A 16,245-nucleotide genomic window follows, 5' to 3' on the forward strand; every position below is an offset into this window, starting at 1 on the left:
GGTGCGCACTCAAGTGGAAATATTTTTCGACAGTTATATCGTAATTTGCTTAAACATGTTAAATGGACCTGTACCAATGTTAAAATGTTGAAAAATCTTTAGGATATAACAAATGTATAATTTTACAGGATTTTTTCTAGTGTAAACCTTTTTTTGATACGCACTGCATATTTCGAGACAACACCAATAATCATGATAATTGTGTTCATTTCCCACACCTACATTTTTAAAATTCCTCTCTTTTTTCCCTCATACCCATTCTGTTTATCCCTCTCTTTTCTTCTATTTGCCAATACGAAAGTGAATGACGAACAAGAAACATAAAGGAAGGGAGAGATTCTGATAAAAAAAAGGCATAGAGGAGGATATCAAGAATAGATAAAGAAAAAAAATCAACAGAGAATCCGAATAATAATTCGAATTATCCTCGTTTGTTTTTTGATACGCTCCAAATGATTTAACCATTCCATCCACATCAATAAATTACTGTAAAATGGCGAGAAAAGAAGAAATTATAATATTGAACATTAAACTATTGTTCTCAGCACTCTAGAAAATTCACCTCGAAAATTTTCAATATTTTCTACCACCACAGGTGAACTCTTATGATCGTACAATCAACGATACAGTAGTTCTTAATCTACCTTTGATATGACTAATTTTGTCATCATTGGTTCAGTATCTCTTTCAAACAAAAAACGAACTACTTTAGGTCAACATTATTCTTAGAAAAATTATACATAGTTCAGAAAAGCAGTGTAAAGAGATAAGAGAGCGCATGCGTAATGATTGTAAGATCTGATGGAGTGCTTTCATTGGGCAGCGCATAGATGTGTGTGAGTGCAAGTTATAGTGGAAAGCGAAGCGCAGCATTGGCGTACGGCTATGGCGCCGACTGGCCAATCCGACAGCCTGATAGCGGTTGAGCGTTCTCAGCTATCACTTTCAATGGGGCATTACTACGGCAGGTGATGTTCGTAGGCTAATGGTTTCCGGACAACAAGTTGGAGTTAAGAGAGAGTGAGAGGGAGAGATGATAGCCCAGTTCACTTGCTAAGCTGTCAACAAAACCACCGAGAAGAAGGGTAAATAGCCTGACATGACTGTACACCATTAAAACTCAAACAATAAGAGAAGTAGGATGAGAAGTTTGGCTTGCTAGGTTGGCATCGTGTGGATGTTGTCGCTTTACATCAAAGCTGACCTACACTCCCAGTTTGATCTCAAACTATAAGATCCACTCTCTTTCGTTTCGCCTCTCATTTTCCGTCAGACTTTCGCCGAGTCCATGGCCGACATTATTCGCACATATCAGAGAAGAAGATACTCATATTTGAGTTCTTGCTTCCAGAATTGAAAGGCGGATGTTTATCTCTCATTTCTTGCTGGACATTAACCTTTACAGGTAGGACATTGGGTCAAAATCGCCCTTCCCCACCGCAAGAAATCGAAGTCATCCCCCAAAACAGCCCTGGCCCTGTACCGCCGACAAGGTGTTTGAACACAAGACTCTACCACACTCTTTCATTCTTCTTTCTCTTCAAAAGAAGAAACTGCCAAAAATCGATTCCGAACCTTTTGCGAAGAAAAGAACTTGCTAATGTGCCATCCTTACAACGGTGCGTTTCTTTCTCCCAAACTCGATCTATATAACTGTTGTTTCCAGCGTACAGCTGATTGTCGAAATACACCAGCTAGAATCATCTTACTAGTAGAGAGAAGACGCCATTGTGGTTTGAGTTTGAAGGTCAAGGAGCTTTGAATCTTGGTCTTTGAGAAGGGTTTGTGCAGAGCCATCGTAGTCAGCCGAACCTACGCTGGAGTTAATATCATCATACCGCTACTCGGGAGGGGGAAACCCGGAGCGTTATCCAATGATGAATATGAAAGAGCATGTTGGTATGCATCCTCCCCCACTCGGCCCGGGAGGACCCAAGTATTCACCGCTTCATCGTCATCATGATCGCGGGCTTGAGATGACTAGGAGACACTGTATGAACGGACCGGTAAGGCATCTTTTCAGAACTCATTAATCCCTCTCTATTTCATCTTCTTCTCTTCATTTTCCATTTTCTTCGAATGTCATCACATATTTTATGCTTAAGATTCAACTAAATATGTTTTAAGTATTGCATGACAGTGATTGTACGTTTCTTTCATAAAGTTTTATCATAAACATGATAAAGGTAATTCATTCGTATATTTCGAAAAGAAATGTATCATGAATTTTACTATTGAAGTATTTGTATGCATGTATTTCACCAAACTGTAGGGTTACACAGATTCTCTTTGAAAACTTTAAATCAATCAAGTTAGGCACATCAATCTTGAAGAGAACTAATCCTTACATTATTACAATTTTAGAGACATTTCCAATTCGACATTCGATCAGAATATTAAATTATTTTGACGCAGTCTGGGTATTGTTCTCGCATCAAATCAGTGTTTGTGGTGTGTTTGGGAGAGCGATGCATTTTTAATGAGCTACTCGATCAAGCAGATTATTTCAGTTAATTTTGATTTAAATTTTCTTCCCGAAAGACTTTAATCAGCATAAGTGACATTAGAATAATTAAAAGCACTCATATTTTCACTATCAATTATCAAAACCTTCAAAATAGATATTAATGTAGATATATTTATCCTATTCTGTCTGAGACAGTGCGATAAATAACTTTTGGGAGTAAGCATTGTGTACACAGTATTCTACTTATATTGATATTTCTTTCCGAAACACACTATGGGGACAAGAATCATCATCAGATAATCGTTGAAATATCTTACAAGACATTCGAATAAAAACTGTAAATACTGAAAAATCACAACCCATAATCATATATTATTTAGGCGTAGAAGGTATTTACGATTAATTTTTAATAGGTCTATTTAAACCAACAGTCTCATACCCTTTCTTGTGTTAGCTTGAATCATGTGCTTAAAGATTAAATCTCTTGAATATTAATGATGAATTGATATTTAACTTAATTTTGCGGGGAAAATGGATTTGTTTCATATAATGGATGTGAATGCTCCTGTAACTAAAATGAAATATACCTGATTAGTGTCATTGAAATCATATACGTATCACGGTGAAGGAGATTGCTTTTAGCAGACAATTTTTCATCAATTATGTTAAGTGAATAATATATGGATATTAAAATTTGATGAATCAACCTGCTTTTTAAAGTACATCGCATAGGGGAAAGGTCTCGCTCTACTGGATCAAATTAATTAAATCGATAATGTGAACCAGAAATCCAATATACACTACACCGTATTATAACGTTGGTGTTGGCGTAATTCTTTGTCATAAAGTATGCATGGTATATATAGTCCTTTATGATTGTTAAACTACATCTTCTTGTGAATACACCGTAGCGGGTTCTGAGTTTCTAAAACTACTTTTTTAATACTCTTATTATACCCCCCCAAAAAAAAAACTTAAAGAGTTATAAACTGGAACCTCCTTCCGACGGAACCACGCGAACATTTTATACGTTTATTATATTATATAAGAAACAAAGATTTATAGAATAAGACCTTCTGCCTTTGAGTTGAACACTCAATATCTAAATGAAAGAAGGGAAATTGTGATTATATCATATCATATCGTTTCAAGTCATATGTCATATCATATTTCTATATCATATCATAATATATCTCTATATCTCTATCTATATCTGTATCTGTATCTATATCTACTGTATATCTTTATCTACATCTATATCTATACCTATATCTATATCTATATCTATGTCTATATCTATATCAATATCTATGTCTATATCTATATCAATATCTATATCCATATCATGTTAAATCATTATCATGTAGGGCCTTGTGGCCTTAATTTGTAGCTTTGTATATACCGAAGTGGATACCAAGTATATAATATGTGTGTATAAAACGTCTAATTTTTGGCTCTAATTGAAGAGTTTATACCTGGGTTATTGGTTTGAGGATATATATTTTAGAACAATACTGGAAGCGGCAACTTATGTGATTCTGCTTGAATGACAATGATTTTTTTTTCATTTCAATAAGTTATCAGGGATAGTGTTCACATTATATGTATGAAATTGGTCATACTACTTTTACAAATTCTTCCCACCAAATCTCCCAAGTTTATAACTCCATTTTAATTTAAAAAAATACATAATTCTGCAAATATTCAAATGATGATTTTGTTTTTAGTGTGAAGAATTGGAGTTATTATTTTATGATCAACTACTCTGTAATACTCAGAGACAAATTCGATACTGTAACAAATTACTCGTTAAAAAACAAACATCATAATTTGAAAATAGGGACGTAAAAGTAACGTATAATCAACATCTTAATAGCTATTGCAGTGTATGAAATACTAAGATGGAGTTAACCAGTTTGATTTATGGTTGAATTATCATATATTCTTTTTAATTAAAACTATGACACATGATATATTCTTAATTACGAATATTATTTTTGACTGCCTTTTTGTCAGCCTATAACTTTATGCATTATCTTATGATATGATGATGAGGATGATGATGATGGTGATAAAGATGATGATAATAATAATATTTATAATAATGATAATGATAATAATAACAATAAAACTTGAATGAGATATTTTAAGTTATGAAAAGAAATATGTTTACTTTTAATAAGATCTTTAAATGAGGGAACCAGAGTTTTTGAAAGGGATTATGTTAGAAGTCTTTGACTTTTAAATTATCTCCAAATTTACATAATGAGATTATCACTATATCTCTTCTTGTCCTTTTGCAAATAAGACTTGTATAGATTTCTGTTTATTATTTTATGTAATGTTTTTTTTCATTAATTTGAATATTGATTTGTATATACATTGTAATTTATCTGTAATACAATTTATGTTCCTACATAATCATGTTTTTAAATATGTTTTTAGGAAATGTGGAGATAATCAAACCAAATCAATATTTTGTTTACTTTAAATTCCAAATTGAAATTGAAAATTAAACACGGCATGTAAATCGAATATAACAATATTCCATTTAATAATTTCCTGTAGTTGAGTGACAAGTCCATGGAGCAGGCGTTTTATGTAAACCGATCTTTGACTCTATATTGGACTATTCAGAAGTAAACTGACAGACTTATCGAAGTGTCAAGCGATCAAGAATATTTCGAACAATTTCATCTGAGAAATTAAGAGTGAAAATTACCAGTAAAACGTGCAAAAGTTCCACCTGTGATATTTATACTCAAAGTAATTGTTGGATTGTGCGGGAAATTATTTGACATGCGTTTTGACAAGCGTTCTGCATTGTACAGCGATAAAAGTAGGTTGTAGGCAACTTATGCCAGATACAATATTAATAGACTGCACGACTCGGGCTGTGTTGACATAGTGAATAATAGATGATAATTTCCATGGTTTGGGTCCTGAATAGTTGGGCAATGGGATATGTGACACCCTACCTCACTGAAATATGAATGAGTGTCGAATTAAAACATGCACACACTTTAGTCATTCTCCCTCTTGTCTTGTAGCCCAGTCATGAACACATACTTCCCTTTTCTCTTAGCCATATTTTATGCATGATTTGAATCGCCATGTAACGAAAGGGTTATGTTTAAAGAGAATTTCATCTTAGTGGAGCGTTGTAAAAAGAGCGGGAAATGACAGTGTTTGACTGAGGATATCAATTGTTAATAAGTGAGTTTATTTGAGGTGATCCTAATCGATTTACGTCCCATATAGATGGCGTGTTAACCTAAATGTGAAGTTGTCACTAATGAATACTGCCGCATTAACAAAATAGCTCGGCTGACGGAAAGCGTATGAATTTGAAATGCTATTTACATCTTAAATTTAATATTGATGACACATCCATGAGTAAATACTTTAATAGTCCAGCATGTTTGAATCACACAAATGTAAGTTGCGGCTTGTTGAACGAATACATTTTTTAAAGTTCAAGACATGAAAATAAAACTTTCTTAACTTGATCATTTTACTTGATCACTAATTCACGTATAACATCATACTAATTAATAAAGTATACATACATCTCATATCAAATTCTTATAAAATAAAGTTAATGATATAAATCTTAGGAACGTATACTTTACACGTCACTGCTTTAATGTACTTCATGCCAAACGTTTTTCTTATGTTTTAAGGTAATTATAACAAAGTATTGTATAATAATAATAATAATAATAATACAGAATGTTATATCGCACCAATGTATATTAGATATGACACACATGACATTCCACAGTAATAAATTAGCTTTACCATAGCTGATATCATACTAAAACGTTTTAATATTTTTTTTTTGCGGTTACCCAATTACCTGATGGATATGCGGCAATTGTAAATTAATGCTTTGCCAAATGTTTTTAGTATATACATTATAACATTTGGATTGTAACTGATCAGTTATTTTCAGATATAGTGCACTCCGGAAATCTAGAATATAGGAATAAATTATTTGTTAAGGCTAGTGAAACAAAAAAAAAGGGGATCATGATAATTATGGAGGAGGATTAACTAGATAGCAGAAGTTTATTATCATATGTTACCTGTGTGACAAAAATACATTTTGTGTCGATTCGTGACTCTGTCGTAGTCGGAAGCGACACAAATGTTTCACAATATTTCATGAGAAAAGGATAAAACCGCGAAAGGTGCAAACAGATGAAAAGTAATGATCACATTTCATGCCTGTGTATATTCCGACACTGCTCGAGATAATACGCTCTCTGGGTGGGCATATTTACTTAATCCTTATTTCGCTGCAACCTAATCGTATGAGATGACACCTTCTGATTGTCACAGTTCTTCCTGGTTTGCACACCAGCGAATTAATTGTTACTATTCCTTACAGCTAATTATTGACATGAATATTGGGCATTAAGTTATCAAACATTTTCTCTTTATTTTCATTTATGGGTAGATGTATCATTGAATTATGTTCAATAATGTGTTAAATGGCTTTGTATGTAAAAATGTATTAAAAAGGGCGTTGATTTTGCGAAAACTTGCCCCATTTCCATTTCCTAATGGAAATACACAAACAGTATATATATTTGTTAATCTTATCACACTGAGTTTATATAAGGCTAGTAATCATAGAGATATATCATATTATATTCCGTATACTCACTTCAGGAGTACTTTTTATTTATCATATATCAAAAGAAATAAAAGATTACAGTCCGGCAAATGGAATATATATATCAAAATCTGAAATGATTTGACAATACCTCATTATTATTCTAAATATTTAACATGATTACATGATACTAATTTACTAATATTGTTAATATCCGAATTGTGCGAAGTGAATCGTGTGATAGATTGCATATTTTATTTTTTTAAATGGCGTTGTTCGTTTTTCTGATCTCTCAAATTAACAGCTTTGTTAGTTTTACAGTCAAAACGGATGTTGCTGAAAATTACTGAATATTATTTTTATTATTGTACTTGCATGATTGATTGAAAATTCTGTCAATATTATCATTTTCAAGCTTTACTTATAAATTCGTGAATTTAAGTTTAAGCTATATTTGAAGTCATATATAATAATCATTTGTAATAATCCTCTACTTTCTTTATGATAAACAAATACTGTAGATAAGGAATACAAGAAAATTCATTGAAAGCTGCTCTAAAATAAAATACACTGTTAAGGTATAATTTGCACTTTCACTTTTATTAACACTACTCTCACTTGCATTTTTTTTCTCTATCCTCTTTTTTTTGTTATATTTCTATTATTTTGTGAAATAAAAGAAGTCGTTTTTATTGCACGGTAGTCTGTTTTTTTTCTCACCTTTCCTTTCGAGGCCTCTATCAATTTCAAGCTCAAAGCTTATTAGATGGCGGTCTCACATTTCAATTACGTGTTTCAACAATTAAAAAAAATTAAAAAAAATTTCACGTATAATTTATATTCTGCTCAGAATAATATTATGTATGTTAATCATTTTGTTGGGATTTTTTTTCTCATTGTTACATAATGCTAAAAATGATTATAATAAGAAAATGTACATACTGTTGTTATTGAAATGTATATAGAAATAACATGAAATAAATAAAAGTAATAACTTTTAAGTTTTAATTCATGAGGCAAACTACCCTTTTTTAACATTGCATCTCAATCGCCCCTTTATTGATAATTGTCCCATTTTCTTCACCAACGGTGATTATTTGCTTATCATTCAATTATAATAAAGATCACTCTGTGTCCAGATTGATTACTGACGTTTCACTGCGAAAACTGATCGAGAACTCTGCATGATAGAAATACTAAGTTAACAAACAATCGATTGGTACTCGTCTCAGGGTTTCATTGATTATCATATTATGCGGGGATACGTTGCCATGGTTACCTATATGGTTCCTGGTCTTGCTCATCTTCTTTCTCTCCTGCTATCCTCCGACCAACATGTGACCCGTTACATCTTGGTGTGTTTGTGATTTCTCTACATAAATGATTGATTAGGAATTCCCTTAATAATTCACAACCAAATATCTACCGTCCCTAGCTAGCCCAGTCATTCGTTTCCTTCTCTCTGCTCTTCCCCATGCACATACTCGTATTTTCTTATTTACTCGGTCTCCTGATTTGTCCTTCAGTCACCACAAATAGTCAGTCAGTTTTTATTCTTACATAATTCCAATGCTTATAAAATATTTATACATATTATGTTTCCCCCTTTACTCGTTTTCTCTCTCTTTTATCTTATCTTTGTTCTTTCTTGTCTCTTTTAAAGTGTTCTTACTTATATTTGCCCTTTGTTTATTTCATGTGTCTTGATATGTTAAAGCGATGTTTTAATTGATTAACTTCTCATAAACACTTTTCTTTCTTGGTGATTTTTTTAAATCTCTCCCTTCACATTCACCCATAACTCACTTCCACATATCACAATGTCTGCATACATGTAATGTTACGAAACTCCTACAAAATCTGAAACCAATATTCCTTATGATGGGGGAGGAGAGAGGTACTCGTGCAGACGGTTTATCTTATTTGAAATTCAATCCTATTTCTGATCGTTTTGGGTAAGATATTATTATCGTTCCATTGGGTAATTTCAAATGGGTTGCTCACTGCCGTAGTGTCTGCCTACACTAGTTTATCGAGTATCATTTATTCAGATTATTGACTTCTGCATCTACAAAATGGCGCCTTGCCTAAGCCACCCGGGGTTTCAAATTGTCATCGGGTTTAGCTCTGCGTTAATAACCAAACGGAAACACGAATTATTAAATAACGTGCATACTATTTGAAAGTTTATTGCGATAAATAATATCCTGCTTCCAAAATAATACATTAGCTGCATGAAAATTCAAACCTTGAGCCTTTCAATTTCTCACGACATATGTAGTTTGTGTTAAAAAATATCAAATACCTTTGTTCTGATGAAATACATTGAAAATTTACGAATAGAATTTAAAATCGAATTTCCGAAAGGAAAGGTCATTAAACGTATAGCTATAACATACAGAATAGAATATCAAATTTAGAAATTAATCAGACAATCAATATCAAAAATATTAATGTTAACAATGTTAACAGTGAAAATGTTACACTAATGTTCTTGTCGAGTGTCAGGTCATATCACCGGACATAATAATAGACCCGAGCTGCCATTATCAAATTATGTACATTTATGCATGCAAAGCAGAAGAACCACAAAATATCAATCATAATTCGTTTACATCAAGTAGATTACCTTGAGCTTCAGAGTAACCACATATATTGTGTCTTATGAATTTTTCAACTTGAAGATATGTTCTTATGTAAAAATAATAAATTTTCTACTTCTTGAACATGTCAATTTTTTCTTGTCTCTGTGATTTAAACAGAGTCAGTTCAACACATTCAGAACACAAAAGATATATTTCATTCGATGCTGTGTTTTGAATCATTAATGGCCGTGACTATCTATTTGTTTTTGGTTTTCTTGTTTCAGGGTAATATCTTTGGTCCGTTAGATGACAGTGGATTCCTCGCCAGAGCCGAAGCCCTAGCTGCTGTAGATGTCATGTCCACCATGGTCAAAACAAGTCAACCTCATATGACCATCAAGAATGATACCAACTATTCCCACCACCATCCTGTCAACAGTGGGATGCATCCAGCACACTTTGCTCCGACATCATCTCCAGTATCCCGCGGTCTCCCTCATCATCATACGATGGATCATGGTGAGTTCCTGGACATCTCAGCAGCAGCTAGCCTTCCTGGAGGCGGTCCTGGACCGGGTCTATCTGATGTCCAGAGTGCAGCTGCAGCAGCGGCGGCAGCAGCGGCTGTATCTTCACACCAATCATCCTTCACACCCTTACCAGGTACAGGTGGGCATTTCAACCCGGTGAATACCATGATGCCACATGGCATGGGTATGCATGATATCGACACGGATCCTCGAGAGTTGGAAGCCTTTGCAGAGCGGTTCAAACAACGTAGGATAAAGCTTGGCGTTACGCAGGCTGACGTAGGTAAAGCTCTGGCAAATCTGAAGCTTCCTGGCGTAGGATCCCTCAGTCAGAGTACTATCTGTAGGTTTGAAAGTCTTACACTCAGCCATAACAACATGATTGCTCTTAAACCTATCCTGGCTGCATGGCTGGATGAAGCAGAGGCTGCTGCGAGGGAAAACAGAAATTCACCTGGTATCCTTGACAACGGAGACAAAAAACGAAAGCGAACGAGTATCGCTGCTCCAGAGAAACGATCTCTGGAAGCATACTTTACCGTCCAACCAAGACCGTCAAGTGAGAAAATAGCCGCCATTGCCGAAAAACTGGACTTGAAAAAGAACGTGGTTCGCGTATGGTTCTGCAACCAACGTCAAAAGCAAAAGAGGATGAAATATTCAGCGCAACCGAGGTGAGATCACTCACAAACTCCTAACAATCAAACTGAAAAGTGGAAGAAAGTAAAGGACTTCCTTATAAACAAAACTATGATATTCATATTTTCCAAATTGCCACATGACTTTTGTGAATGATTCTATCTGCCAATTTGTGGGTGAACACCGTTAGCTATTGTCTTGTTTTCCATCTCTCGATTCTATTCTCTCTCATGCCCCGACCTGGACGATGTTTAAAACGAGAACAAAACGTGAGCAAATCGATAGCGATTATCGTTTTTATATCGAGTCGATGAGATGGGAAGTAGTGAAAGCTTATTCTTTGCCTTACATGTTGTATAGTGATGTATAAAAGTGCAGACAATTGTTATCTCGTGACCGTTACACCTGTATTAAACTAAGAAATGAAATAATGCAATAGACATCTCCACTTGGTTATTGTTTAGGTTTGAAGCGTCTCTAGAAATGCTCCTTTGATGAATAGGGATTGGAAAATAGATTCAATTGAATTTTCAATTATATCTGACACGAGGTGAAATGTTTCATCAATATCAAGTAACATGTACTGATATAGAATAAATCTCATGAAGAACTAAAAAGTGAGAAGCGAAATAGTGGTACGACAAGGTATATACATACATCAGATAATCATTTTATGCAAATCAAGATTTTTGTAATCATATCAAATCCTCGATAGTGACGAACATTCTATAATCTACTATACGTTTCCTTAGGAGTAACATTAAAAAAAACAATTGTAATTTGTTGTATAATTTGTTTTTACATTTTCCTATTCTTTGAGCCCTTATTCGTATTATTTTCACCACTGAACACAAAGTTCTCTTCCCTTTGAGATAGAAAGATCAAATTTGTAAACTTGGGAGCAAGTATTGGATTTGAACACTCAGCATACAAAGAGCTACAACAATCTATGATTTCATTTTGGTATTATATTATGTAGTCCATTTGATATCCAGATTCGTCACGTAGTTGTGGTTTTTAATGGATTGGATTTTGGTGCTAAAAGACAAGTTTTACTGTCCCTTTTCTCATTCTAAGTTTTATCATACATTGTTTGGTTGATATTATTCCTAGATGAGTTGAGTATAATGCAAAGCGTCCACTCCGGTCAAATGGAAACGCGAACACGCAACTCTGGCTCACGTGTACAGCAGATTGGCGCCCCATTGTTCATAAAAAATAAAGATCATTATCTCCCCTAATCGTCTGCCTTTAGTTCAGAGCAATATGCCGAGCGTTCAACATAAATTCACCTCTTTTAAGAATGTACATTATATAACAGTAATATATTCAGATAATATTCATTTGCCGTTATAAACAAAGCAGTGGGTTTCTTTGATCACATACATTGTTAAAAATGTTCAGGATTAACGTTAGTTCTATTCAGAATGTTAAAATGGTCTTGTATGTGAACATATCGTTGCTATGTCAGGAACCATCGATCAATAAGTATGACAATGTCACTGGTATGGTAGAATGGTAAATACAAAATGATTGCATAAAATTACCAAGATGGTCTACAGTGTTATTCTACGTTTGTTGCTATGTCACACATACCTCGATCAAGCTAGATGACACCTAATGTGACCGTGATTAATTGAAGAGTGCTGGATACAGCATTATAATATCTTGTAGGCCTAATTATTGACGATCAGATGGTCTCGTTTGTATATCTACATTGTTGCTATGTCATACAGCCATCTATCGTGCTAGTTGGCAGCTTATATGATCTGGATTGTAAAATGGTGAATACAGAAGAATATAATTACATAATATTCAATATGGTCTATTACCGTTTATAAACGTAACGTCGCTATGTCAGACACCACTCGATCAAGCTAGATGACAGGTAATACGACCACTATTGTAGCGTGGTGAATAAAGAATGGATAGTTCCCATTGATTTAGTCAGTAGACAGATACGAGGTTATTTCTTAGTGTTAGAAATTTGTGCGACATAAAAACCCTCACTTTTCTTATAGTGAAAATACAAAGCGATAATTGCAAAGTTGAATATTTTAAATATACAAGTTCTGAGCTTAACATGATTATTTAATTCATAATTTCTATCGAAACGTACCTAATCAATAATTAATTTTATGTATCGAACCCACTGAAGGAGAGGGGGTATGCTTGTAATTATGGTTCCTTTTTAAGACAAATGAGTAAAATTATTCCCTCAATAGTTACTCTTCTACCATTTATGTGACAGATCTGCATAGAGAAACGATAAAGGGGGAGAGATGCACACTTAAAGATATAGAGAACTGATGATTGGTGTGGGGGAAAATGAACTTGGAATGACCAACACATAATTGGCTTTCCGCAAATTTACTTTGTCGCGATGAAAATGAGTAACACGGGAAGAATGGACGGAAGGATATCATATCGGTCATAATTTCGGCAAGAAGAAGGAGTAAAAAGGAGAGAGAGAGAGAGTGAGAGAGAGGGGAGATAGAATGAGAATGTGTGTGTTTAACTGCATATGATGGCGGGTAATTCCAGGAGTCATGTGTTATATGGGCCCAGGGATAAGACGAGAAGTGATCGGCTAATTTACTGCCACTCACCCACGCCTGGCTGCCCCGTCGATATACTCTGGCTGCCTGGCGTGCATGCCGATTGCAGCCCGCCGGTCGTATGGCCTAGCTTCAATTTGATGAGATATCATTGCGGTGCGAAGTAGCTTTTCGCGCCGATCACACGGGCGTGAAAAATGAAGCCGCCCATGCATGCTACGTCAATTTCTCTGGTTTTGTTACCACCATTGCTTCAATACATTCTCCCTTTTCTCTCTTCTCCCTTTCATCTTTTTCTCCTCCGAGGAGGAATTCCCGACAATGCTAATTAGCAAGCAACTATAATTAGCTATCCACTGCGTACAGTGACAGAAGGCCCCCCTTTTTGGTAGAATTTAGTCCTTACGGCAATATAATCAGATGGTTGTTCAGAATTCATAGACGTATCCACACTCGTATGAGGTAATTATCTGGTACAAAACAGATATATGACATTTTTTAATAATTAGTTTAAGAATGCAAGACTATCTATGGTCCCCGTTGGGTATTGCAAGGGAAATTACCACGATCATACGCGTCACATTGCGACATCGATTAATTTAAAGGTCAAGTCCAACCCAATAACAAGTTTGTTTGGGATAGACTTGCATTTTATGTGACTTGTGGAATTATAATGCGATAAAAACACATTTGAACCAGGCAGTGTACTCAACATTCATGAAGGGGAATGCTGGATCGAATTGGTGCGAGATGCTTGATAATTAATATTCCAAAGAACCAACTCCCACCCCCACCACGCCCATATCCATTTAAGTTGGTATCTGTTATAGACCGTGGGTAGATTTGTTATTGACTGATGGAGGGAGGGAGCTGAAAAGAAAATTTATAAATTTATGCTCATCCCATTTCTGCTGATAGATTGTTAGATTGGGGGCCATTTGCCCTTACGCCCCTGCACCCCACGTCTATACTCGAATAATCACCTGACTACATGGTATTTAAAGGGAACAGCTTTATGCTAATTAGGAGTGTTTGTCAAGGTCGAATCTTATCTGCAAAATGAAGAACAAGTAATACAAATATCTACGTAACTTGTCTTTAATTGATATTATTTTTGGCAGGGAAAATGAGAGTTATACACATTCTACGAATCTCGGGTCTAATTGACCCCAAAACCCGAGTCTGTTAGTTCCACATCTCGTCCGGGATAAAAATGATCCGGAATACCAAACGGGATCATTCTGGGTCATTCGAGGTGCTTTTCAAATTCACTGATTTGTGATTTGATGATTACTCATATTAAATATTATTATTTTCAAATATAACCACTGGTCTCCTGGTCTAAACGCTATGTCTTTCTTTAGCAGAATTTAAGTACCACATCATGCTAAGTTTACACAACATCTTCGTTTGAGAGTGTTAGCGCTCATCCAAATGAAAAATGAGAAAGGTCATTCGGGAAAAGTTGATCATGAGCTAACTGTGAATTAGCTCTATCTGCAAGCAACTTTATTGTGTACTTTATTTCCACTATTTCTTCTAACGTAGTGATTTATTTCTAAATTAATGTTCGATCGAATTCGTTTATCTTCATCTTTACGATGATGAGAAGGATTACCAACATCGTTTATATAAACTAAATTTTGATTAGACAAAAGTTACTCTGAAATTCATATTAGCTTAAAATAAAAATCAATGAAGCATTATCATCATTGTTTAAAAACGACTTCGTGACGTAAAATGCGAATTCGGGAGTTATCCACATCTGGGAAAGAAATCAATTAACATTCTCTTCTAGGCCTGTACAAGCAAGTATCAGTTTTCTGATGCATTATTTCAATGTCTTTGTCAAAGAACATGTTTGTCCTCATTATTTATATGTCTGAGTTTGTATGTACAGATTCAAATATTGTTAAATCTTCTTTCTATTTGGTCATGACCCCAAGCAGAAAGAGCGAAATATTTTATTTGTAATGAAAACTGTAAATACTTATTACTCTTAATGTAAAACAAGAAGAACATTGTGAAAAGTACAATTATCAGGAAAATAAATCTCTTAAATTATTGAAAACATTGTGATTGATCTCTTTATGTAAATAGAAAAGTGAGGAAAGAGGAAATGGGAAATGTGAGATGAGGAAGAGAGAGAGGTCAGGGGATAAGACATAGAGAGTGAGAAAAAGAAGAGAGAGAGAGAACAGCCCCCAAAAACCCGGACATACACTGAAAGAGAAAGAAACAAACAACAATAATTGAAGGAAAGATGAGACAGATTTTTTTTTATTGAACACGGTAAAAGAAAGATATTGAACAATAATTAGAAAGAAAAGAACGTCGAGAAAGAAAGAAAGAAAAAAAGAAATAAAGAAGTAAAGAAAGAAAGAAAGAAAGAAAGAAAGAAAGAAAGAAAGAAAGAAAGAAAGAAAGAAAAAGGAAAGAAAGAAGAGAGAGAGAAAGATAGAGGGGGAAGATGGATAGAGGGAATGTGTGTGTCAGAGAGAGAGAGAAGGGTGGGGAGTAAAAAAGTTGTAAAAAGTGTAGGTTGAGATGTTAAGTTTACCATTACAGTTGTTCAAAGAATGTAATAAAGACAAATCACATTATAGGATCACAGCAGAATAATTGAGCAGAATGAAGTGTTATAATAATCATTGCACCTTACTCAAATATTGCCCAAACAAAACTTGGTCTAATATCTGCCATCATTATCTGGTTTATATATTCAATGCATGGCAGTCTTTTAGTAAAAAACACACACAAAAAAAACATGTGGAATGAGAGCAAAGTTTGCATGATCCTTGGTCTCATAGAAAAGAGTCAAATTAAAATAATCTTATTGTTTTAA

General features: G+C 34.4%; 1 protein-coding gene across 1 annotated transcript; it reads left to right on the forward strand.

The window, feature by feature from the left end:
• Nucleotides 1-793: 793 nt before the first annotated feature.
• LOC129260802 (brain-specific homeobox/POU domain protein 3-like) lies at nt 794-15,471 on the forward strand. Its single transcript, XM_054898772.2, has 2 exons — nt 794-2,006; nt 9,958-15,471. Exons 1-2 carry the CDS (start codon nt 1,875-1,877, stop codon nt 10,879-10,881), a joined length of 1,056 nt encoding a protein of 351 aa, XP_054754747.1. The 5' UTR covers nt 794-1,874; the 3' UTR covers nt 10,882-15,471.
• The last annotated feature ends 774 nt before the right edge of the window (nt 15,472-16,245 follow it).

Source organism: Lytechinus pictus, unplaced genomic scaffold (assembly GCF_037042905.1).
Source record: "Lytechinus pictus isolate F3 Inbred unplaced genomic scaffold, Lp3.0 scaffold_19, whole genome shotgun sequence".
Lineage (NCBI taxonomy): Eukaryota > Metazoa > Echinodermata > Echinoidea > Temnopleuroida > Toxopneustidae > Lytechinus > Lytechinus pictus.